The 26,433-nt window shown below is 40.0% G+C and overlaps 2 protein-coding genes across 20 annotated transcripts in view; one reads left to right on the forward strand and one right to left on the reverse strand.

Annotated features, from left to right (window-relative positions):
• The window catches only part of RAVER2 (ribonucleoprotein, PTB binding 2), a 77,408-nt gene extending 65,015 nt beyond the window's left edge, over positions 1–12,393 (forward strand). For 2 of the 15 annotated variants that reach the window (XM_075067676.1, XM_075067677.1), the window contains exons 9-15: positions 1,286–1,459; positions 3,043–3,308; positions 6,639–6,750; positions 7,277–7,422; positions 8,069–8,158; positions 8,827–8,952; positions 9,989–12,393. In XM_075067676.1, coding sequence (XP_074923777.1) covers positions 1,286–1,459; positions 3,043–3,308; positions 6,639–6,750; positions 7,277–7,422; positions 8,069–8,158; positions 8,827–8,952; positions 9,989–10,135 — 1,061 coding nt within the window. In that variant the 3' untranslated portion in view covers positions 10,136–12,393. Of the gene's footprint in view, positions 1–1,285; positions 1,460–3,012; positions 3,309–6,638; positions 6,751–7,276; positions 7,423–8,068; positions 8,159–8,826; positions 8,953–9,988 lie in introns of all 15 variants that reach the window. The other 13 variants (XM_075067679.1, XM_075067680.1, XM_075067685.1 and 10 more) reach the window with 10 other exon arrangements.
• A 1,537-nt stretch (positions 12,394–13,930) lies between these two features.
• Positions 13,931–26,433, reverse strand: part of JAK1 (Janus kinase 1) — a 110,281-nt gene continuing 97,778 nt past the window's right edge. For all 5 annotated transcript variants that reach the window (XM_032779606.2, XM_032779608.2, XM_032779607.2 and 2 more), the window contains 13 exons: positions 24,515–24,661; positions 23,676–23,763; positions 22,988–23,115; positions 22,284–22,419; positions 21,713–21,864; positions 19,861–20,011; positions 18,810–18,904; positions 18,068–18,260; positions 17,255–17,379; positions 16,210–16,382; positions 15,444–15,561; positions 14,832–14,942; positions 13,931–14,040 (listed from right to left, as the gene is read on the reverse strand). In XM_032779606.2, coding sequence (XP_032635497.1) covers positions 13,939–14,040; positions 14,832–14,942; positions 15,444–15,561; positions 16,210–16,382; positions 17,255–17,379; positions 18,068–18,260; positions 18,810–18,904; positions 19,861–20,011; positions 21,713–21,864; positions 22,284–22,419; positions 22,988–23,115; positions 23,676–23,763; positions 24,515–24,661 — 1,719 coding nt within the window. In that variant the 3' untranslated portion in view covers positions 13,931–13,938. The remainder of the gene's footprint in view (positions 14,041–14,831; positions 14,943–15,443; positions 15,562–16,209; positions 16,383–17,254; positions 17,380–18,067; positions 18,261–18,809; positions 18,905–19,860; positions 20,012–21,712; positions 21,865–22,283; positions 22,420–22,987; positions 23,116–23,675; positions 23,764–24,514; positions 24,662–26,433) is intronic.

The following is a 26,433-nucleotide window of genomic DNA, read 5'->3' on the forward strand; positions in this document are numbered from 1 at the left end:
CCACCGAATTAACGTGCTTAGTGTGGCCGCGTGCACTTGACTTTATACAATCTGTTTTACAAAACCGGTTTATGTAAAATCGGAATAATCCCGTAGTGTAGACATACCCTTTGATTAGTTGCTCAGCTATTCAGCAAGTTGGGAGTTTCAAGTAGCAGAACTGGTGTTTTATGTTTTTACTTAAATGCTAAGAAGGAAGAAGGAAGTCAAAGCATCTGTAATACTCATATTGTCTGACACACAGAGTACTTTACAAGCTAATTTACAGGCATTGAAGGGACGCTGTCAATTTAAAATCCACTGAATTAACTTAACACTATTTTTAATTCACTCTTTTATGTACTATGCCTGCCCCGAGTCTCTCTGCCAATATTTGTATAATTTTTACTTTTGTGTGTGTGTTTTACAATTACTGTGTGAAAGACTCCACCCAAACAACTAAGGACAATAACTGACTACACAGGAGAGACTGTACAAAAATGAATGTTATGAATGCACAAACTAAACAAAACAGAAATACTTTCTTTTCTAATCTCTGTCTTGGGTATTGTAACTCAGAGGTAAATTGTTCTCTGAGAAAAGGGTGATTTTTTTTTTCTTTTAAATTGACTGTGTCCCTTTAGCAAACAGATACAAATTTGAGATAGAGGTCACTTTATTCACTCTAAAGTATGACCACCTCAGGATGGAACTTGATACACGTTTTACAACACTATGCAACAGTTTATAACAGGAAATGAAGACGAAAGCTCAATCCAAGTGGAACTGCAGGGGAAAATTAGATACACAGAACGTAAGTATTTGAGTTTGAATTTGGCCAGGACAATGGGGTTAACACCCTTGTCTCCTGTGAGAAGTGCTAGCTGCTGCTCACTTTATTTTTTGTAAGAGGGTGCTTCCAGCAATCCAGTCAATGCTTTGTGATACTATGCTGCGGTTTGCTTCAGTCCTAACTCAGAAGGCAAAGTGCCAGCTACTAAATCACTGACTCCACTTCCTGAGGCATGTATGTGTTTATTGGCAGAATCTCTCACACAGATATGCGTGGACCTGGCCTAACTCAATTTCACTTGAGAATTCATGGGATTGCAGTGCAAAGTTGGTATCTCAGTAGGTTTTTTTCAAAAAGGGTTCAGGTGAAGTATATGCTGAGGAACCCCTGCAGACTGGCTATTGGATTTGTTCTGTATTGCTTGTGCATAACGTTTCTTATGTGTAACTGCACCTTCAGGCCTTGGTAGCAGTCTGATTTTGTAATCCTTGTGCACAATGTGCTGTACAACAGGTGTTCCCCCTGAAGTGTTCTGTGTGCACACCATGGCTTCTCAGCAGCTAGCCAGTAGAAGCAGAAGGTTAACCAAACATCTTCCCTATTCCCGGATGATGAAAAAATTGAGCAGGGATTATCCATTGAGATCAGATGGGCAAGTTCTACACAATCAGTTTCATAGAATTGTAGGTGAGTGGCCATGGGGGAATCTTGATCCTGCCTGTCTTCTTCAATGTTTCTATCCTGAATGTGGTAAAACATGGCTTGTGTTTACCTGCCTGAGACGTTCCTTTCATAATACCTGAGCAAATAGCACAGGCCTTTTAAGGAAACCCTTGTAAATTTCTATTTGCCGCTAAGATCAGCCTTGGGGTAGATTTTACCACTTTCCCTCCCTCTTGATTCCAACATTTGACAATGGAATTACATGCAGTGCCTTGAAAATCCAGATGGCAGCTCTTAAACGTTCGTGCTCTTAGTGGGCTATTCGGTAGGAATTCTTTCATGGTTTATTTCTATGTATTTAAAATAAACTATCCTGTGGCCCCTTAAAGTCTTAATCTGGTGCATTCAAGGTTCTGACTCTTGTGCCTCTCTCCTCATCTTTCTTTGTGTTTTGGCACAAAGGGTTTCTTGTTTAATAGATTTACATGTGCCAGGTGAGTGGATGCTATCCTGCAACGCCTCTTGGTATTTCATCATATTGATGATTTGCAAAAGTTTCTGCAGAATTTCCTGCTTAAAGCAGTATCTTCTCTCCTCTGTCTCACTGCCATGCTTCTCTCTGCTGTTCACCTGGTGCAGAATATGTTGTGGCATTTTTTGAATTTTTTCAGGATGCTAATACTCTACTCGCACAGATATTACCAATTTTTAGGAAGTTTGGAACCACTTCTTTGATTCAGGATCTGCCTTTTTAGATTTGTTATTCCAAGGTGAATAAACTCCTGTAGTTGAGGAGCTCTGCAAACAGTTTGTTTGTGCTCACTCCGTTAAGCAATTAGAGGTTTACTGTCTAAGTGTTGATGGATGTGACTTTTGGTTACAAATTCCTTGCACAGTGATGCCTTAAGCTGTCTGTGGAAAGATCAGAGATGACTCTGTTTAGTATAACTTTTTATTTTCCACCCAGTTTGGTTTTGGGACTACTAACAGCCCCACACTCTGCATTTATTGCGCCCAAGTCTTGTTAAATAAATGATTTCAGACACCTTACTTCATTTTACAGTATTCCTAGACAAGGCTTGAATAATGCACTCACCAGTGGTAAGTAGAAGAGTTTTCCTGGGGAGCAGTGAGACCTAGGCCACCAATTTCTGCAGAATTTAAGCCTTCTTTTAATAAAAAAAAGAGTTTTTAGCCCTTCAGGTTGTGAAGAAAACCTTCCTGGTGTGAACTGATGCTGTGCTGTTTTCCTGAGCCCACAGACAGATCACTTAGGGGCCTCTGCTGCTGCTGTTCATAGCTTTCTTGAGTAGCAGAAAACAAATGAACCCAACCCTGGTCAGTTTCACTTCTTAGCCTAGCAGATGTTTAGACTGAAATAGCATTAAATACAGTTACAGTTTTCTGTTCTAGCTTTAGTTTTAAATTAAGCTCCAGGTTTTTATTACTGCAGCATTCTTGGCTACCAGCATCAGGGTTTACTGTTATGTGACAGCTATGAAATAGATTTCTCAATGTTTTTGTCATCTCTTAATAAAAACCACAAGCAAAATGTTCTGATAAATCTTGTGTAACAGAACGGTTTCTCCATTTATGGTTGACTGCAGCATCTAATGTGACTCCAAATCAAACAGCAATAGCAACAGGGATGGGCATCTTGCCATTCTTTCCAAATCAGCCCGTTGTTGGACAAGCGATGCCAGGACAAAATAATACTCAGGAGAAACAATCAACTACAGTGGGACTGTCAGAAGGAGCTGGCTCAGGGTCGCAGGCTTATCTTCAGAGCTTAACAAATTTTACTGCTGGAGGCTTGCGCACAGAACGTCCCCAACAGCAAAGTCAGCCAAAAAGCACTGATACAAGTTCAGGGGTAAGAAAAACCGGACATAGATTTTGCATTGCCCTACTCCCTCCCACTTTGTTGTTGATATTCTTCCTATTACAAATTAACTGCATTTACTTTTTGCAACATCGCCATTATAATATTTACTGAATCACAGAATGATTTATAAAGCATTTTAAGGTCATGTGGATTATGAATTACAGCAAGGAAACATTATTATTGTCTTTTGCTCGTCAAAATGAATTAACAAAGAGGAATCTTTCTATAGTACTATCATCCTCATGTACATGCCTCTTTATACGTAATGATGAAATTATCTTAGTTACAGGAAATGCCCTTTTTAGACAGTAAAAATGGAGCTCGTGTTGGAATTCAGTGTCTGTAAACTAGAACAGTACCTAATGTGTGTTTCTAAGCTGCATCCTCTTAAAACACAATTGGCATTTCCTTGACATCAGATCAGGTTTAGTATTTATTCTTTCAAAGTGTGTGGATGCAGAAGAAAAAATTAAAGCAGAAATGAAATGCTTTATTAAAAACTGTTTGAGATTCGCAGCCATTAACTGGATTCTGTACGTGTATTTACTTAAACATTTGACATTTACAGAAAACTTGAAATCTCTTAGATTATTATGTTTTGATTTAAGTTTTCTTGGTTTCCTGAAGCAGTTCAGATTACAAGCACCTAAGCAGTGTCTTCGGCTACATTCTGTTTTCAGCATTTATTTAATATGTAATTATTTTAATTTTTAAGTCTATGTTAGTGTAATAATTTGGGATTTTAAACAGATTATTTTTGTATATTTTAATCAGCATTTCCGTTCACCTTTTCATACAGATAAAAAAGGAAAAGAAACTTTTAAAACTCCAGATTATCAAGTATTCTAAAAATGAATCTGCAGGTTATCTTGGGAAGTTTTGAATCCCATACTTTTGGACAGCGTTTCTGGAAGAGATATTAATAAAGTTACTTCCTTTTCTGCATCAATCGATACAGGGGTCAGTTTTCTAAGGCGAGTGCATTAGTACAGTGTTTCCTCAAACTGGGGTTGTCGCTTGTGTAGGGAAAGCCCCTGCTGGGCTGAGCTGGTTTGTTTACCTGCCCCATCCACATGTCCGGCCAACTGCGGCTCTCACTGGCCGCGGTTCGCTGCTCCAGGCCAATAGGAGCTGCTGGAAGTGGCATGGGCTGAGGGACTTACTGACCGCCACTTCCAGCAGCCCGCATTGGCCTGCAGTGGCGAACCGCGGCCAGTGGGAGCCCTGATCGGCCGGACCTGTGGACAGAGCAGGTAAACACACCGGCCCGGCCCGCCAGGGGCTTTCCCCACATAAGCGGCGATCCTAGTTTGAGAAACACTGCATTAGTAGTATATTCCAGATTTGTACATTTTTAACAGAATGGATTTAGAATAAAATTATATAAAAATCACACGGGGCTACATGTTTCAAGTGAACATATATTTTCCAGTTTGAAATCAGCCCATCCATACTCTGGGATGGCTGCTCAGTAGTCTCTGTGAAACTGAGAGAGTGGTGTTTTCAGTCCAGTTCCCAGTGGACAGGTATCACGAAACTCCTAATAGTATGGCACTAACTGGTTCCCGTCATAGCCAGTGTCAACTGAACCCAAGATTTGAATGGCCTGGAGACTGAACCACCTCCTGACTCACAGAGGTAGGAACCCTTCTCAGAATAGGGCTCTGCTACAGTGGTAGTGTTAGGTTTTGACTAAAGAAAGGAGTTCAGTTTCCCAGACTGACATTCTGACACTTCTCATGAGCATTAAATTCCATTTTAGACATATGCAAAGCCATGTGCATTTTTAATTATGATTTTAAATATCAAGGGCAAAAAATTGCCCTTATTTGAGTAAACTCCTTGGTACTAGTAGTAGAAAAAGCCAACTTCCAACCCAAATGGACGTACCAATTGTTATTACCAGGTGAATTAGGGACCTGAATGTATATGAACAGTGAAGAGATTACACCCAGTGTTGAAAAGCAGGTAGTAATCCTCTGAAATTAATGGCCCAAATTATCTATTGGTGTGATGCCATTGAAGTCTAATGGCCACAGAAAATTTGGCCAAATAGTTTGCCCTCTGTGTAGGATACTCGGTATGTCTCTGTGGAATCCCACTCAGTATTCTGATTGGCCTGTAAAAGAGATGAATTTCAGTTCCCATGTGTTACAGTTTGAGAGATGACATATGCCTCAGCATAGACCAGTTCCTTTATGTTTATCGATATTAATAGTAAGTGCTTCTGCATCACTATTATGACTTATCAGGAGACCCATCTCTCAAAAGTGGGGAGAACAGTGTTTTCTGGCAGATGCTGAGGGTGCTGTATTTTGACAGGTGTTTTAAATGTTGCTAGAATCTGTGTAGGATTAGCTAACTAATTTGCCACCTGCACATATTTTGGGTATATTTTTATGCTGTAAATCAACAAATTAAATGTAAGGTTGGGCTAGTGGACCGCTCACTAGTGTGCTAAGTAAGAATAGCTGTGTAGATATGCTGCCCTCCCTCCCTAGCCCCCCCACCAGACTTGAGCTGCAGTGTCTACACAGCTATTTTTAGCACGCCAGCAAGAGTGCAGCTAACCCGAGTCTGCCGACCCTGGCTAGGAGCTCGCTCTGGAATGTAGCATGGACATGCCTGTAGGGGTGGCCTTTGGGCAGGCAGGCTGCCTCTGGAGCTCCTGCTCTCCTGAAACAGCTTGTCCCTGTTAAGGACCTAGCACCACAGAGAGGCAAAAACTAGCAGAATAGACTCAGTCCATCGCAGTTCCAGGAGCCCACACACCTCTGCTGGTTTGGGGGAGTGAGTGAGTCCCAGGGTGTCAGACCCACTCCCAACTATTTTCCCCTTTAATGTAAGTATAGCTGGCGCTGATAAGCAGCTTGATCAGAAAGGCATTTTACATTAGTACATCAGAGAAAATTCTACCTCGCTAAGTCAGAGTTCATCAGTCCTCGGTTTGCCAGAGACTTGAGTTGAAGCTAGTCATCTATCACGTGCTTTCTGTTAGCTTTATTAATCTGATGGCTTTCAGTGAGGTTTTAAATATACTCAGGTAAACTAAGTTTGCAAGTTTCCCCCTTCCCCAACCCTTCCCTGCTGGTCTAAAGAGACACTTGGCTGACAAACTACTTGGCAAGAAAAAATATCTGTAATCTGAGTAGTCTGTTCAGATGATTCAGTTCAGGAGATATTCTGCTGTAAAACCTGTGGAATCTGCATGTTTTTAAAGTCATGTAGAGACAAGCACATGTCGTTGCGTTTGTTTTACTTATGACTTGAGTGATAGCTGAAAAATGAATTGAATGACGGTTTATAACATTTTTACAGATTCCCTCAAAAAAACAGACTTCACTCCTGGGGGAACCACCCAAAGAAATCCGTCTTAGTACCAATCCCTACTTGAATTTGGCAAGCGTGTTGCGTGGTGTATGTCTTTCGGGTAAGCAGCCATTCCACAGATGCTGTCTAACACCTTGTAATTTGATTTAAAGCTTTCAAGAGCAGAGTGTGGTAAGTTGCTTCTCTGCTTACTAAACCATCCCAACAACCACAGAGTTTGTCATTAATAAAACCTTGGATTCTCTCTTTCAAAGAACTTGCACTGAGAAGAAAAGTAAATTGATATAAACGACCCTCATAACTAATTTTCTAGTTGAAAAATACGGTTTATATGAGTTCTTATCTGTAAAGAGATATTATGTGCTGCAGTATTTCGAATGCAAATGTACAGAATTAGCATATTTGTTCAGAATTTATGTACATTCTAGAAACTATTTTCTATCAAACATAAGATCTTTTATATTTTTGGCTAGATTTTGATTGCAGTTAAATGTGTAAATCTAGAGTAATAAATTCCAGGTCTGTGACAATATTCTGGGTTTACACAAGTGTATCCAGATCAAAATGTGCCCCTTAATGGTTGCACAGCATGTATAAACTGAATATATTAATTTTGTTTTGAGCAGCAGTTGCCAGCAAAGCAACTAGTACACAGCAGCACACTGGACTTTCAAGCAACATAGTGGATGCTGCAGTCTCTCAGGGAACTACATCACAACATGCAATGGAAAACTACTTTAATTATTCTCAGCAGTATGGGGATTATACACAGGTATGTTAGCTAACAGTACTTTCCTTCCTGTAATGAGGTGCTTGGTATATTTTAATTGCTTTATTGCTTAGAGATAACTGAAGTTACACTGTAGTTGCATGTGGTTGTTTTGTGTTCTACTTGGAGTAGGACCTGTTGTAAAGACATCCCATGGCTCTGTGAAGATGGTGAAGTTACTTGGCTCAATGGTACTATAAATTATAGAGCATTTTGATCAATTTTTATGTTGTTAATAAACAGGATATTATCACTCGGGCCCTGGTATCAATTTAAATGACAAGTGCAGAATGAAGTCTTTTTCTCAAGCCGTAAGATAAACAAATTCCAAACCAATGAATCAATTATTTAATGTGTAATGGGCATCACAAACATCTACTATACTAGATGAGGTTCAGACATATAATTGTTCTATATTTTCTGGGTGAGTAGAAGACTTTAATCTGACGCCTATCACATAATCACTTAAAACATATATTTAAACTGTTCTGTTGGATTTTTATTATTGGTTTTAAATCTGTTTTTGTGTGTCTTGGAGAGCTTTTGTCTTTAATTAAATCTAGTACCCTGTGAAGGTCATGGGAAATTGGCATAAAGTAAAAAACACCATAACAGGCAGATGAAGTGAACCAGTTTTTTTCATTTATAGGAGGCTGTGCAGCAGTGGTATCAGCATTATGTGCAGGCATACAATGCTACTCAAGCAAGAGTAGGTGAATTTGAAAATGAAGCTTCTGAGGTAAAAGTAAAATGAATTTCCTTCACATTTCCATTGACTGCTTCTCTCCTGTAGCATTAGGGTGCTACATGTGCTTCAGCACTAGTGTAAACAGAAAGGACCAGATTGTGTGGGGAAATGGTGCTGGAGAGTCACTGTGTGGATCCCAAACACACAGTCTTTGGTATTCCCTAAGCTTTCCTGTACCTTGGATCCTACAACCTAAAGTTTTCACTATGTGCTGTAAAATAGAGCAGGAATGCATTAAAAATGATCATACATTGCAGCCATAGAACAGCATAAGTGAACGATCAAGTTATTTCCTGCTAAGGTATTATCCAAGAGCTATTTAGCTCTCACGTTGTTATAGACCCCCGGTACGTGCTGCAGTGCAAATGATAGGCAAAACCTAAAGAATACAAAACTCAATTTCCCCCTTTTTTTTTTTAAAAAAAGGATTGTATGCATAAAGATTTTTAAAAGTTCCTATATCAGACTCAATGAGAGAGATAAATTGCTGTAGGCCTGAGCTCTTTCTGAACTAAAAATTCTTTCCTTTAGAAACTTGGCTTAACTCGGATATTTCCATATCTGTCCACTGATAGTTACTGTAGTCAAATAAGAGTAATTACTTAAAAATAGATAGTTTTGTTTTGACCTTTGGTTTATCATGGATCTTCTCCATTTAGGAACCTGCTATATCTTATGGAGACTACAATACTTATTTGCAGGTTATGCCTTCATATTATACTGGAGCTCAGGGATCATACCAACCAGGCAGCTTTCAGCTTACTCCACAGAATCCATTACATAAGGTGAGAGGAGAAACTAAGAGTGATTTCAGACATGGCCAAATCTAGATACAGGTGGTAGCATGCCATGTTTGTCTCTTGCTGCCACCAAGTGGCTAAAAGATAATTAGGACTTTTGAAGGTCTAAATGAGTATTGTGCCAACTACAAAATGTTTTGGTAAACTAGGGCAAACATGAACCTTGTGTCACCTACCAAGCCAATTCCAAAGCTTTTCTATTTACATCTAGATTAGGAAAGTCTCAGGGTAGCCCTGACCTTGTGCAGGATCAAATCTAGATACTGGTGGTAGCACTTGTTTGGCAAGAACTGGCAGAGATGTACCTTGTAACGAAGATGGCCAAGGGCTATGGATGTTGCTGTGTGTTGTGCACATAGCAAAGGATTTCACTTCAAGTTCCCAAACACAGGCCTGGAAACTCTGTCATTAGGTTCCATCCAGATAGAGTTGTTATAGCCCAGAGAGGAAAGAAATAGTTCAGGTGTTTGAGATAACAGCTGCTTTTCAATCTTCTTTTTTCTAGTTAAAGGAGGAAAGTTCATAGATGAAGCTGATGTTAGACAGCTTGCTCCCAAGCTTGTATTAATGCCACATTCCACAGAAGCCAGTCAGAGACCATTCCTTTGGCATGGACTAAACAAATATACAGTGTGCCTGGGCATCCAGAGACTTGTCTGAATCCTGGCATTAGATGATTAACCTGTTGCCTGAAATAAAGAAAGCTCTTTATTTTCACACCCAAGCCCTGCACTATATGTTTTACAGCAGCTGTAAAGCACATTTCAGAGCTGAATTTCAAAGAGACCACATCACGTGCGTGCGTGTGTGTGTGTGTATATAAAAAAAGTAAAATAAAGAAATCAGGATGGACTGGGATATTAGCACTTAGTGGCAATGATTAGCTATTTAGTCTAAAAGTTCTAATGTCATTTGTGTGTAGTATAAAACACCTCAGCTTGCAACTCTTTATAAACGCAAATGATACTGTTTTCTCTGATCACTTAGTTTGGGTTGTCACTTACTTTCTTCTTTTGCACAGGTGACACCAGTAAGAAGTGAAAAGCGAAGCTCCTCACACCTCATTTCTTCCCCAGAAGCTGGCCCAATTGAATATATTGGCCAGCACACTCAGGGCACAGCATCAAATTATGCAGAATCCTATCTTAAAAAAAAGCGTGTTTATTGAGATCCAATCAACCAATCCTGCCTTAAAGCCAACAGGTGACCTTTTTGTACATCTGTATTTATTACTGTCTTAACTTCATACCCATCGATCTTTATATAGGGTTACATATTCCTAAAAGGAACAATTCAGGCAAATTTTCCAAATAAATTATATGTAGCAATAAAGACAATTAGTTGGACATTTTTCGCTCATTATTTGCCTTGTTAAATAATACAGTGGTGTCTCCCTTAATATATGATCTTACTGTAACTTGTCAGAATTGACAATGATTGTCTTATGCCTGCAAAGAAGTTTCCTTTGGTGATTGTTGATCATGTGTCAGTCAAAAGCAGTGAAAATAGTAGGAAAGGAGACTTTTTCCTTGTTCCTTAGATGAGGAAGGTGAGATTGTCTTAGCCATCATTTTTAATGTGCTTTTCAGTTTTACCTTTTCCAGAGTTGAGCCTTCTGCACTTAGATTTTTAAAAATATAAAGACTTCCCCAAAACATTGGAGAGACACCAGATATATTAACGTAGAGCCCATGAGCTTTTCAGTAAACATTGTTAAAAATAAAGTTTGTTATATTTTGAGCCTACCAGTGTCCATCTAGAGTACATAGGCGCTAGTTAGAACAAAGGTGTAGTCTTAGCTACTGATATTCTTTCCCAAGAGGGGGTTGTCATTTTTATATGCAATTGTTTGTGAATTAATTTTTCTGCCCTAATCTGCTTCTGAAATCTGTGTAAAATACTAGGTCTTGCTAACCACTTGATTTGAATTGGTGTGAGAGTGTCTCCCAAATACTAAAATGCAAAAGCTACCCTCTACTTGGTGATGAAAATTCAATGTGCTGGAACAGTAAAATTAACCAAAATAATTACAACTACTTTGTAAGCGGATTAATATAAAAGTTGCTCAAAAAAGAAGCTAAAAATTTAACAGCCGATTTTTTTTTTTCCTCTAATTTGTGGGTTGTTCAGACAGTAGAGGAAGAAATGCTGCCCAAGCCCACTACACCTGTCCTAATTTGGTTTTGTTAATCCCACTTTCCTGTTTTTAACCTTCACTCTACTCTGTCTCCAGGTGTCAAACTTACTTTTTCAATTTGCTTCAGCTATCCTCACTGGTCATTTGGGACCCAAAGTTGTGAATCCCCTCGATTCCCATTGACTTCAGGATTAGGCCTTTGTTATGTGTTCTTTTTGCATCAAATAGTCCTCTTTAATCTCTACTCACTCAGCTCTCAGCGGCATTTATGAGTATGGTGCGTATGATACAGCATAGAGACAGCTGGGTTTATTATTTACACCTACTTATATATATATAAATTTATTTTCCATCCCTTTTGAACTCCTCCCTTCAAAAGATTTTCATTGTAGATGCCTTCTCTCACCATGAACTTTTCCTACTTCCTTGTCCCTGCTACCCCCTATTCTCTTGCTTTTTTTTTTTTTTTTTTTAATACACGGTCATTTTCTCCAAGGAATTACCTCTCTTGATAACTAGTTCTGTACTCAGTCTCCACCAGCCAGAACTGGAATAGTCTTTTGCCTTTGCCTAGTGCTTTCCTTTCTCCCTGACTTGTGCACTGGGCTGAGAGGTCCATTCAGCAACTTTCAAAGCTTTTTTTTTTTTCTCTCTCTGACTTAGTTTCTTCATCTTAAATTTGATTTACCAGCTCCAAGTCCTATCACCAAATTGCCTTAAATCAAATGTTATTTTTTGCCTACAGTTTTTATATTTGCGGTGGTGGAAATCCATGTTTTCATTACAAATTATGAATAAGACACTTGCAACTGACCACGTGAATTAACTTTCTTGTAATCCCTTTGCAACTCAATGTTTCCATCTTTGACTAAATTGCAACAATAGTGTAATGGATGTATGTAGTGCTCCAGCCATGTAATGGCTGTAAATTTAATTTAATCTCTTTATAGAATTCCAAGGTTATTTTTTAAGGCATGTTTAAAGTTTACTGATTTTTTAAAAAAAGAAATGTCTTGAATAAACTCAAAGTTTTCTGCAGTAGCTTAGAGTCAGGACATTTTTTAGAAAACAGGGTTGCTTTGTTATGTAAATGCTCTGCACGCCTACCTTAAGACAGCAGAATAGCAATGCATTTGATATTGAGAATGATTGGTTTTGTTAGATTATTCATGTATGTATTGATTGATGTCAAAAATTCACCTGTAGTATTTTGTTTAAACTATTGTATTTGCAACTTTTCAGACCTGTTACCCTTTTCAACAAAATAAATTACTGCTCCATTTACAGTGGAATTTGTGTGAAAGGACAAAATCTCCAGCCTACTCTCACTCAGTAATGTATCATTTTACAACTGGGTGCTATAGCAAAGTTTCAAATTTATCTTCCCTAAAAAAGTAACAGCTTTACACAGTGTAATTTATAATTAACACACACACATGAAGAAAAAAAAATCTTTATTAATTTGTAAAAAGGAGTAACAAAGTGCATATAGATTCTACTCAGGTTCATAAGTGAAGTACAGAAATAAAAAATAATACTGTAAAAATGAATCCTACCTGTTTGGGGTTCAGTAATTATATTTATACTTTAATATGTAAAAACATTTTTCAGTTATTACCAAATGTGTCCTCTAAGCATTTTCAGAATCGAGGTTTGGGGGAGACAATATTCCCTAAATTCTAGGGAGAAGATTAGCAAAAGGTTGCCAGTTTGAATAATCTACCATCAGTAAAAGCTTGCCAAATTCACATTATATGACTTCAGTGTCCTTGATTCAACTGCAAAATCTGTTTATGGTCATAGACCTCAAGCAGACCCAGTCTGGCCCCACTGGTTAACTGTATATGCGGTAAGTACATAATTTGGCAGTCTGCATAACAAACTGGAATCCAAAAGCAGTTTCTAATGCAATAAGTGAAATAGTCTATATACTCATTTAATTTTTGTTCCTCATGTTTTTTAAACAGGTGTTAATAAATGCAGTGGAGTGCAGGACAGAAAAACATCTGGCCCGAAAAAACATAGCTTCCAGGAAAATCCTCATTGTGATTGAATTTATAGGATGCTATAAAAATGGTGGAAAGTATTTAGCTTAGGGGTTTGTTTTAGTAAAAGTAAAAAAGCCATAGTACGAAACTGGGTTTCTGCAATGAAATGCAAACTCAAACATTGGTAAATGCTTTTTTTTTGGAATATTTACATGTATGGGTTTTATTTTTTTAAATATAAAAACTCAGGACTTCAAATTGTAGGTTAGATAACATTGTTTGATACAGTATCTGAACTGAATGGTATGTGCCAAAATATTTTTGAAATGCAGATGCATCGAATGATGACCTTTTTTGCCCAGACTTTTTTTTTTTTAACCTTACCACTTTCCTAAAAATTATTTGAAAAGCAATTAAACTGCTATGGAAAGTTCTGCTCAGTCTTCTGAGTTAGTTATTCAGGAAAATCATTCTAGTTGCAGAACGCTGGTTTAATGTGCTTCATCTGTTGAGGTACAATGTGATTTGGGACCATCATAAATTCTCCTTCTTGACACAGTTCTTTCCAATTTGTGTTAGTTCAGTATAATCTAAGCACTGGATGGGCTGATCAATGAACAAGCCTTTTTTAATAAGTAATACCCTAACAAGAGCATAGTTTTCTGCTAGGGAATTTAAATATTTTGCTCCAAGTGTTCATTACACCAAAAAAAGGAAACCACTGGAAAAAAAACCGTTAAACACGTATTAGCATAGCCAGAGTACAAACTATAGTAATTAAAATAAAAAGACCTGGTCATTTATATTTGACATACATTTAAAGCACTGACCATACAAATATGTTAATTATAATTTATTTATAAGGGCTTCAAATCCTTGAATAAGATTTTGGAAGGTCGTCCGTTCACCTGGATTATATATCCAACATTTCCTCATCAGTTGGTCCACCTAGCAATGAGAGAAAACATGGAAAGGGTGACTAGTAGACTGTTCATTTTCTCAATAAAGGACCAGCTCCTCAGCTGGTATAAACAGGAGTTGCTCCACTAAGCCAACAGAGCCATGCGGATTTACACTAGCTGATGATCTGAGCTGAAGTGAGCTTCCGCTACATTTTTAAATCAAAGCTATTTGTCCATCTGGGTTCATAATCAGGCATATTATCTATGAGAACAGGTAGAAACAACTGAACCACCTTGACCCAGGGGTACTTATAGCATTGCAGGCTATATGCTGTACAGAACAAGCGAGCTGTAAAGTGTAAGAGTGTAACATCAGCTTAGTAAATGTGATCATAGGTGCTGCTAGTGGCTGGGGCCTAGTGACTAAAAGCCCGATTCACCTCCCAGTAAAATCAATAGGAAGCATCGTTTGGACTTCAGTGGGAGTTGGCTCAGGCACTAATCCCCAGCTCCTTACAAGGAAAAGGAGCTGTCCTTTAGCAAAAGGGGTAGAGCCCCATGGCCTATGATTATGGTATCGATGGTCCCACTTTGACCCACTGGCATGAATGGCATGGCTGTATGAACACAGCCTCCGTGTAGTACGCTCTATCCTTCAGAAATCAAAGGACTATATAACAAATCATACAGGACTCAGACCTTAAAGAGGTTTTTGCTTCTGTGGAGGTGTCAGACTTTTGGAATCTCATTAGGAACATTTTTTTTAAACATAATGCTTCAGAAAGCTTGAGAAGAAAAGTTTGCTTGTATACATTTGGCTATCAATCTAGTTTATACCTCTTCTGGGGAGTTTGGTGGCCGGGGCAAGCGTTTTCCTTCTCCTAATACACGTACAAGCCGCGTTACTGTCATCTGGCCTTGAGTTGGGCCAATCATTTTCAAAAACTCCTGTAACAAGTAAAAGCCACATGGATCATTTATTTATAATTCTTGCCAAATGAATCCATAAGAGTTAAACTTGACATGAGAAATACTTAATCTCTAGTTATAAACCCATATTCATACAGTATTCTCATTTCTTTCTCATCCCATCATGAGAATACAGGAAGCACAATTTTTTAAACATGGCTTCCTTAATGAGACACCTAATACCTGCATGTAGATACTCATATTTGTTCTTAAGCAAAAAAACGTTTACTGATGGTTTGAGCATCCAGATGCGAGAGTCCATGTTTGAAAAGAGCACTCTGGACCTTTTGTTTCCATAAGCTAGAGAAATTCATTCCACCGCTTCATTGATTTTGAGTAAGCAATAAGGTAATGATTCAGGTCCCGTTTTTTTTAAACAAAGCTCAAGTTGCTATTTTTCAAAAGATATGAGCAGAATTAGTGTTGAATCAAAATTCAGTTGCTGATGTTGAAGTAACATTTCCTTTTACAACCACTCACCGCCATTGGACTAGACTCTGAATCACAGTATGTCAGTAGTTCATAGAGGGTCACTCCAAATGACCAGACATCTGAAGCAATGTAAAACTTGCTCTGAAGCAGACATTCTGGAGCGTACCTACGGATGTAACATGGCTCTGTTAAATTTCAGTAAGGGCTGCACAAATCACTTAATACATATACTCCTGCTGTAAAAGGTAAAATTGATGGCTTAACTCCCACGCATTTAAAATAATTTGCCTATGGTATCATTTGTGTGGAATAAATCAACATGTGAGTATATAAAAGGAATTACACACACACACACACACACCTTTGCCACAAGGCTTGAGCTGCTGCACAAGCAATCAAAATATACCATCCAGGTAAAACCTTATACAGCACATCAGTATAAGAACGGCCATCCTGGGTCAGACCAAAGGTCCATCTAGCCCAGTTATCCTGTATTCCAACAGTGGTCAATGCCAGGTGCCTCAGAGGGAATGAACAGAACAGGTAATCATCAAAATCCATCCCCTGTTGCCCATTCCCAGCTTCTGGCATATAAGCCAAATAAAATGTTAAAAAGAAATATAAAAGTGTAATCATTCAAAATAAGAGGGGGTGGGTGGCTATATGGAATGTGTGTGTGTGTTTTACTTAACTTTGGAAAATATGACTTATCGAAACAGAAAAACAGTTCCAGAAAGCGTTAGTCTCCTGGAGCAGGCTGAATGACTACATTACACAGACTATTTAATGAACCTGAGTTGTTGTATCCCATTACCAAAACACTGGACTGTCGAGATCGTCTTTGACTGTGTAGTACTCCTTATTGGTTTCAATTACTTTGGTGAGGCCAAAGTCCCCAATCTTCACCCTGTTCTCACTTTCAACAAGGACATTTCTTGCTGCTAAATCCCGGTGAACATACTGACGAGAGCCCAAATAATCCATTCCCTGAAGAGGGAGGAAAAAGGCGGTTACACTAACATCCTGAGTATTCAGGTCCATGTTGCTTTCCCCACCTTCTCTTTACCTCACTCACTATTGACACCATCACCTCTACTGGTGGCTCTTCTTTCTCTCCTCTCCTCCATTTTGTTAGTCTGTCCTCAGCTGCTCCTCCCTCTAAACTCTGCCCTTGGGTGGCCTGGCCTCTGCTCAGTTCGGACCTAGCTGTCTTTCCAGCATCTATTCCCCAATGACCCATTGATTTCAGATTTAGATACATCCAAAATGGTATCTAATTGCCAATCACCACTCCCTACTACACTGTTCTCCCAAGCTCACAACCTGACTGCCACCTCCCCTCCTCACCTTCCTTACACACACTTCCACGCCTGCTGTTGTGACCACATCATTCCACTTGCTCCCTCATTTTCTGTATTGAGTGCACACTCCTTGTCCTTGTTTCTGAGATCCTGCACAGCTCTCCTCTTGCCTACTGCTTGGCTCTTGTTTCCAGCTCCTCTGTGCTCCTCCCATGGTCCTCCCTCCTGGATGCTCCCTTTTGTCCTGCCACGTCTCTGCTTAGCAGCTTTTCACTCCTATCCTCTTTGCTGGAGCTGCCGCTGGCGTTTCTGTGTGCCAACCACCCTTCCCTTTCCTCCTTCAAAAACCACTCTTTTCCATGAGCTCACTCCGCAGCAGCTCTCCACACTGATAACTATGATATCCCCATTATGTTTCAGCTGCTGGACACATGGTAAGAGACATAAGTAACGCAAACCCCTAGGAGTAGGGACCTTGTCCATGTACACCACTCTCCCTCCCCCCTTTTTCAAGTACTTAGACATTGTGCTGCTGAAAGACTCCATGTCCAGGCTTACCTTGCAGATCTGAACAGCATATCTTAGCTGATGTTTCAGGGTGATTTTGCTCTTATTTCGTGGGAGATATTCCTTTAGGCTCCCAGAAGGAAGAAACTCCATTATGAGTTTAATCCCACTTCCTCCTGAAAACATAGTAAGAATGCTCATTTTGCCATAGCTGTAACTCCAACACTCATCCTACCAGGCTTGCTCAACACTTACCACCTTAGTGGCATCTAAGATACCGGGGTTTTTTCCTATACTTGGAATTATTTATATTCATGGCTGTATTGCCCCAAGGCTCCAATCAGTGTCGGCAACACCCATGGTGCTGGATGCTGTATAAATTTATAAGAAAACAGAGACCCTACTTCAAAAGGCAGATGATTGTGGCTCCCAGCCAAATACTGACTTTTTAAAATAGCGATCATTGTGACAGCTGAAGAATCCAGACATGTTTAATGAGACAGAGCCAAGGGAAGGATTTAATGTAAATATGACCTCAATAACATTGGGCACCACAACTGTTTTGATATGAGGTATACTTATGATGTCTGTGCTTCCTTAATAAATGCTCTATTTTCCACGGGACTGTAACTGAGCCATAATTAATTGTCTACACGCACATTTTTTGTGAGGGGGCAGCCAGTGTGGCCACTTCAAAGTTTTGAGTGCATAAAAAAGGGAAGGAGAGAAACTTAAGAGAGATTTTTTTTTAACTCCTATACCAAGAAGAAAAAAAATCTAAGTTCATATCTGGAGTAAGTTTTATGCTGAACTTTTAGAAGGAAAAAATTTATATTTTGCATCTTCTTCTACTTGAAAATTTACCATCTTCTATGCAAATTCCCTTGTATTTCACAATGTTTTCATGATAAAGATTTCGCAAGATTTCGATTTCTTTCTTCAGATCAGCGATATGATTCCCACCACTCTCAGGTTTCAGGGACTTTACGGCCACCTGCTCTCCGGTATTATCACCTTCTGGATCATACCTGCAGAGTTCAACCTTGCCAAAGTGACCCTAATTTTAAAAGGAAAAAAAAAACATTTTGGACTGTGATCACTAGCCAGATAATGTTCAGTGCAATACTTCAGGCATTTACAATTCAGTTTTTCTCATCATACTACAGAAAGGGTACATCAAAAAGAGATGACTGGTGATGCTGCTCCTCTGGGTAACAAACTACCAGAGAATTCTGATCACCCTGAGCTAGATTTTGCCCCAAATCTGTGTGCAGAGTGCAGCTTCCATGTTTGGCTTGTTCCTTTTTATCATGAAGGGGTTAGCCCTAGATGCCTGTACTCACGCTATCTCAGTCTCTGTGCAGTGGAGGCACCTGTAAATCATGCCCTTCCCCACCCCTCCAACAGCCCTACAAGCAAGCTGCTTAAAAGTGCAGACCACCTCTTCTTCCACAAAGACTCCTCTGCACTGGGAAAATTCCTCAGTTGGTAGGCAGTGTGGGCACCCAAAGGAGCCATGCTGCCAGGGAGCAGTATCAGTGAGAGACAAGGCTCAGTCATGTGTCTGCTTCTTGATGTCACGGCCTAAACATGCTGCTCTACTTACCTCTCCCAAATCTCGGATTCTTTTCAAAAATCGTTTTTCAAAGAGAGTGGGATCGACCTCTGCAAAAGGCTTCTTCTCAGAGACAATATCAGGATCTGATATGGAAACAGCATCAACACAGTCTAAGTTAGACAAGGTCCCACAGAGCCCCCTTATTCCTTAGATTTTACTCATGTTCAAAGCTCTTGACTAATGTCTATCCCTGCTCCCAATGGACACTTCTTCCCTTGAGCCCCTCCTCCTCCTCCTTGCTGAAATGCTAGGAGATTCCTCCTTCCCCTCACTGATTGTTTGCCCACCTCCCGCTCTGCTGCTTGTCTCAATGCCTAGCTCTTGCCAAGCTACTGGGTCCTTGGGGGTTCGTCTTCAAGATTCAGAATTAGACTCTTAGTTGTTCCATCTGCAGAAGGGGATGAGTATTTTGAGTAGTCCCACATCTCCCTTCCAGAGCTGAAATAACGGTAGTGTCTGACAGAGCACTCTGAACATGAAAAGTGCTAATTACCAGAGCTGAAATAATGGTAGTGTCTGACAGAGCACTCTGAACATGAAAAGTGCTAATTACCAGAATAAGGACTAAATAAGAGGCTTACTCAGTACTGGGAGCAGAGAAGTCCAAAGTAACGTCAAGTTTCCTTTGAAAACGTGATGCCTTTTGGCAACTTCTCTGCAAACTGGATCAGATCCTCTACCTACATTTGTGCCTTGATTAAGATTCCCAAATGACTTCAGTCATATTGGGCCCACATAGCCTGATATACACAATATCAAAACTGGGTGCAATTCTTTCAGCTCAGCTTGACTTAACCCACATGCAGCATAGAAATTACATAACCTTTCCACATACCCACAGACATGTTTTATTCCCATTGTTTCAACCGTATAAAACTCACCCCCTCAATAGTACTGAGTACACATGGAATTTCTGCTACAAGTACGTGTTGTCATGGTAAATCTTTGCTAGTACGTGAAGTTACACTAAAGTACCCAACTTAGCCAAATAAATCAACCTTCCTTTAATATCAAACTAACAAGCAAAATCATTTCTTACTTTGTTCTTCCACTTTATTGATGTCTCTCATAATTGCTCTGAAAAACGGTCTCTGATTGGGGTCGTAGTGCATGCACTGCTTCATCAGATCAGCTAGTTCCTTGCAGGATGGTGTTACCAACATGAAGTGCCCTTCGTAGAACCTCTCCCTCTGTAAAACAAGACAGAAAACCCAGCATGGATTGTAGAACTTATATTACAGAGCCATACTTTAACTCCACAGCTATCGTAAGACACTTTCCATGATCAATCTGACTGATCTTTCTCCCATCCCAGCTTCCACAAAACAGCTCCTTTCCACTGGAAACTCTGCACAGGTGTCACCTTCCAGAGGAGACTAGTTTCTGTGTAGTCTGGGACAGCTCAGAGCAACCATTCCTGAGAAGGGTTTGGTGGATATCTCCTTTCAGAAAAGTCATCTTTTTGCCACTTCATCCCTCACAACAAGCATTGTCTAGGAACTTCAGGATTTGCTGCTCCCATGATGTATTGGTTAGAAAGTGCATTTTAGGGAGGGGAAAGAAGGATGGTGGAACACGCTGTTGTCAGGGAAGCAAATTCCTTTCAGCCGCTCAGCTCTTCTGCTGAGCTACCTCTTCCTCTTAGGCAATGGCTGAGGGACCCAGATACTTTCCTTGAACAGTTTAATAGTTGTTATGCAGGCTACGAACTGAAGAGCCTCTTATTTGGAAGAGCAGAACTTCAAGGGAGAAGAATTCCAAATGGAATCTTAGCTGCGGGGATCCCAGTGGTGAGGGGGAACATGGCTTTGGTTTGATTAAAGAATATTAGTGGGACATACAAGAATGTAGGGGGCCTAGGCTTGCAGGTGAGGAAGAGGGCAGGGCAGAGGGAGTGACAGGTCTTATATGACTGGGAGGAATGGGGAAAGGAAGTGGGTCAGCCAGGCACTGCGGGAGGATGGAAGGAAGAAAGAAAGAAGAAATCCCAGCATGAAAGAAGATGTGATGAAAGAAGAGAGTCCAGCATGGCATAGTTTTGGGGAGGGAATCCTGTCTACCTCCGTGAATGTTTCAGCCTATGGAAAGCCAGTGTTATTGGAAGAGCTCTGACTGAAGGGATGAATGGCTGGGAATAATGAGGGGGCTGTGTGTTAATTAACATGGGAGAGTCAGTGATTCTAAGAGCTAAGAACTGCAGTCATCTATTCAGAAAATAAGCTGAGTTAGTTCAATTACATCCAGACACAGAGGTGACAATTTATTGATCATAAGGGGTCTTTTTTGTTGTGAGTCTTGGGAGTGGCTCAAGGGAACAGTTGTTAGCAAATAAATGAAACCTGTGGAAAACAAAATGGAGGGCTTTCCATCTGGCACTGTCAGTGCAGTACTTTGCTCTGCTGGTGCTGGCTAGATGCCCTTCTCTCTTCATTCAGTGTGCTGGCTGGATCTTGCCCTCTTCCCCCAGGTAACTAAATTTCACTGAATTTTTGTGTCTTATTTGTCAAGTGCTTTGGGATAAATAGTGTGATTTAAATGTCATATAGGCAACCCTTTGGTGCAGGCACCTCAACAGCTCCTGCATTAGCACTAATCACTTATTACACTGTGTTAAGAAATCCCACCTTCAAAAAGCTGATACAGGATCAGTAGTTAAGCTTTAGCTATTTATCTTTGTTGTCAGACAAAGCCCAATTCCTAGTTTAGACCTGCAGTATTCTAAGCAGCAGTATCCTCTTTAGCAAACCCCCTGTACTGAATTTTCACATGGGATTTAAATAGCTGGTTGAACAGAAAATATTAAACTACTATCAACTCTAGTACGGAAACAATAAGTGCCAAAGAAGATGCATTTCACACAGCAAGGTAAGACTTATGAAACAGACTTTTACCTCTGCTAATGTCTTATCTTTCAGGGGAGCTTCTCCATTATAGCAGATTTCCCACAGTGTTGTGCCAAAACTCCACTTGTCTGCTGCAACACTTAAATTTTTTGAATCTTCAACACATTCAGGTGCAATCCAAGGGATTCGTTCGACACATTCTTAGATAAAAGTTTACATGATCTGGAGTTAATATCAACTAAGGGCTAGAAAAACTGCCAATTTATTCAGCATTGTATTGCACTACAGCAATTTAACAAATAACTAGTTACAAGTATTGGATGTGCTCTGAGACCTTCATAAAACTGGGGTTCCTCTTACATTAGCTCATTAAACTCAATGTTGCTTTTTTACAGAGTGTGTGTATACAGAATGACAAAGGTAACCAAATACAACAAACACTAAATGTAAGCAACATTCCACTTTACTGGGTGTATCCACAAAACTATAACTTAACACTGTACAGACTGGAAGAGAGAGATACCAGGCTATGATCTGTAAGGAACTATCTGGTAAAATAACATTCTTCTGTCTTCCTTCCCAACCATAGTAAAATGAATAATCTGGTTTTATACGGTACCTTGTCTGGATAGCACAGTTATTGGAATTCCTGGGTCACTCAGCTTAATGAAAGGACCATATTCATGGTCAATTCCCTCTCTGGCCAATAGTATATTTTTCGTGCACACATTTCCATGTACTAACTCTTTATCCTCCTATATTCAAAAGAGGGATACAATAAATACAATGATTCAGCCATGCTATGCAAGTAAATCTGCTTATACAGCTCAAGAGAGAGATATAAAGTATCCAAGCTGAGCTCCAAAGCGTAGCTTGGGAGAAATGCTCCTGAAGCGTGAGAGGAAGGTGGAAGGGGGAACTTCACCCTTACATGCCACGTTCACCCACAGATCTCAATGCACTATGTAAAAATGAGTAAGAATCATCATCCCCCTTTCATAAGGGATGTAAATGAAGGACAAGGGTGTTAAGTGACTTGCCTGAGGTCACACAGTGGAAGAGATGGGCACTGTATTTATGTATTTGATTTGACATTAAACAGGCTACTCTAGGAGCCTTGGACATTCTTTGAAATAATATAAAGAAAACAACAAGGAGGTCTGACTACCACCCACCTCAGACCACAGATGTTCCTGTATGTTCTATTTAACAATACCCAGAAAACGGAATTTCACTGGCAGCTATTGCACACTAATTTTGCAATTTAGACCCAAAAAACCCTACAGGCAGTACTTTTCCCCCTCTAACATGCTGCCTACTTACCAAGTAGCTTAGTGCACTTGCCAGTTGTTTGGCTACTTTGAATTTCCAAGGAGTTGTAAGAACATCACTTTTCCGGTGCATAAACAGATCCAGGGGCCCAAATTCAACAAACTCTTCAACCATGATATCTACAAAAATAGAGTCATGCCTTCACTATATAGCTACAGTATTATGTCTGAAATAATCCAAAGGGCATAACTGGGTCTTCCACGGAGAGCTACATTTTTGGAGCATCTGCACCACACCACTGTGTCTGTACTAATGCTTTAAATCTGAAGTGAATTCACTGCTTGTGAAGGGTCCAGATTAACACAGTGTTCCACTGGCCACATAGTAGGTACGGTATGGGCACTGGCCCTCTCCTCAACCCTGACCTAGGAGGTAACCTCTATTGGCAGGCAAAACGCCAGGGAGTGGGAAGTCAATACCTTGCCCGGTCTCCTGACCCAAGGAAACCATTCTTATAAACACTGCCTGAAGATAGGTGGCATTATGAAGAAAAACTCTGATATGATACAAAGCTGAAGGAAAGGCTCCTCATTCCAATTCCACCACTACTTTGATTATTATTTATTTGTACTGCAGTCATGGATTAGGACCTGTTGTGCAAGGCGCTGAACAAAAAGACTGACCCTTCCCTTAAAGGCTTATGTCATCACTTCATAAGAGCCACATTTACAGAACTCACTTTCTACATCGCGGACACAGACCCCGTGAAGGAAGACGATGTGTTTGTGGGAAATTTGCCTCATCATGCTTGCTGTCTCAAAAAATGCCTATTAGAAAATGAAATAGTAAAAGTAAATACCAGCATTTCAGTTACTATCCTAAAGCAAAGCATGTAAGGAAACAACTGAATGTGACATATTATTATAAAAGTTCAGGAAAGACCAATGTGACTCCTGTAACATGCAGGATCAACAACATGTTAAAGTGCTACATAAACACCAGGGCAGTAGAAGTGCTGTCATTTGAACTTTATATACCGTGCTAACTCTTTAGCCAAGGGTTTTAAAGCATCCTATCAACATTAAGCCTCACCACCCTCCTGTATAGTAGCAGCATCTCTTCACATGGAGTAAACTGAGGCACAGAGAGGTTAAGTGACTTGCATGCGGTTATATGGTGAATCAGTGTCAGAGGTGCTAATAGACTCTTAGCAACCTGATTCCAAGCCTATCCAGGGCCTAATCTAGTAGTTACAAGAAATGTTTATCCCTATGTATAGCCCATTGAACTCAGTGGGACTGATGACTCGAGAAGTTACTTGCATGTGGGATCAGGGCCTCGATTTGTGACTCATCTGAAAAAACTGACTCCTAACTAAATTAGGTTAATCTTGTCAGGTGCATGAGTATTGCAGTGAATGTTAGATAGCATCTTGCATGCAAAATGCTAGCCTTAACTTTTCAACTTCCTCAGTTTTGTATGCAAACTAATGTTATTTAAATAACGAACATCTGAACATGAATAATGTGGCATGGCTATTTGTTTGTATACTATGAACTGAAAAGAGGAAGAACTTGCCAAAGAAATGTCTCTGTGACTGGGGTCCAAGACTTTGAGGAGGACTTTCTTTTCTTTTTCATCCTGGTACCCTTCATTCTCATCTTCCTTATAATTGAGAATCCCGGAATAAATCTGTGTCCTTGTTCCTCTTCCAAGGTGTTCATCCTAAAACGAAATGTATAATCAGCATTTTCAAACCAAGGCATCAAAGAAACAGGCGTAGAGCTACAAAAATACTTAAAACCAGTCCTTGCAACCACTCAAAATTCCCTATTCCACCTGCTTTAGTACTATTCAGATTTCACCATCAGCAATCTGTCACCAAAGAGAAATTAGTAACATTTTACAGTAAGCGCCAGCTCATTATTCCTCCTTTTGGTATTCTCTGAAAATGGTGTTTTTTATCATGTTGAACTCATTTAGTATTAATAGGATGTCAGATATTAGATCTATATTAATACCAAACAAGTCCAGCATGATTTAATGTTATTAGAATGAATATCAACTGAATTAATGATGACTGGCTTCTTATTTACAACAGGATGACATTGATGTATTACTTTAAAGTGTTGCCAAAAAATTACAGCAAGTAATATTTCAATAGAACTCATTGTCAAGGATATTAGAAAAAACAGACATCTCCCCTCAAATTAACAGAGGATTCTCCTTGGTTCTTTTGCAGAAAGAAAGTATGTACTCCTCTACCTCGATATAACGCTGTCCTCGGGAGCCAAAAAAACCTTACCGTGTTATAGGTGAAATCCCGTTATATCGAACTTGCTTTGATCCATCAGAGTGCGCAGCCCCAGCCCCCCAGAGCGCTACTTTACCACATTATATATGAATTTGTGTTATATCGGGTCGCATTATATCGGGGTAGAGGTGTATGTGCTGATTATTATTGCCGGGCAGTTCAGTTGTCCCTCCCCTCACTGCCCTGTGCTGCTCCTGCCCTTTGCCTTGGAGCAACTCCTGGGAGCTTCCTGCTTGCTGTGTGTGTGTGTGTGTGGGTGCTAATGTCAGCTTGTCCCCCTCTCCCTGCTCCTGCCCACCGCTTCCTGCCCCCAATCTCCACAGAGCAGGGGAGGGGACAGGACTCAGGATGGAGGGAGCTTGCTGGCAGCAGCTGCTGTCTCAACTTGCTGATCTACTTAAAAAGGCAATGTACTTACAATGGCATCAGCGTACTTAAAGGGTCAATGCATGCCTCCCTCATACACAGGGTGTGTGTTTCTGTCTCTCTCTGCCATGCTGTCTCCCCTCCCTCCATTCATGCTGCCTTGTAGAGTGTGAGGCTACATTAACAACGTGTAAACTCATAGACTTTAAGGTCAGAAGGGACCATTATGATCATTTAGTCTGACTCCTGCACAACACAGGCCACAAAATCTCACTCATCCACCTCTATAACAAACCCCTAACCTCTTGAGGGCTCAGCCGAATGCTAGTTCATCATTTAGCAGTAAGGCATTCCCTGGGAAATATCCCAACCTCAACCAAGGTTTACAATCATCATTGATATATACAGTATTAAATTATTTGTTTAAAACTTATACTGTGTCTGTATGTGTATATATACAGAAACACGGTACCCAAGACATGGTACACACACAGTATATTTTTATATAACATACACATACCGCTACCTTGATAATAACGTGGCCCGATATAATACTAATTCGGATATAAAGCGGTAAACCAGCACTCTGGGGGGGGGGGGGGGGCTGTGCTCTCCAGTGGATCAAAGCAAGTTTGATATAACACAGTTTCACCTATAACGCGGTAAGATTTTTTGGCTCCTGGGGACAGCGTTATATAGAGGTGTGTATATATACAGTCTTTTGTCTGGTGAAAAAAATTTCCCTGGAACCTAACTCCCGCTATTTACACTAATTCTTATGGGGAAATTGGATTCACTTAACATCATTTCACTTAAA

This window comes from Chelonoidis abingdonii, chromosome 7, assembly GCF_003597395.2.
Source record: "Chelonoidis abingdonii isolate Lonesome George chromosome 7, CheloAbing_2.0, whole genome shotgun sequence".
Lineage (NCBI taxonomy): Eukaryota > Metazoa > Chordata > Testudines > Testudinidae > Chelonoidis > Chelonoidis abingdonii.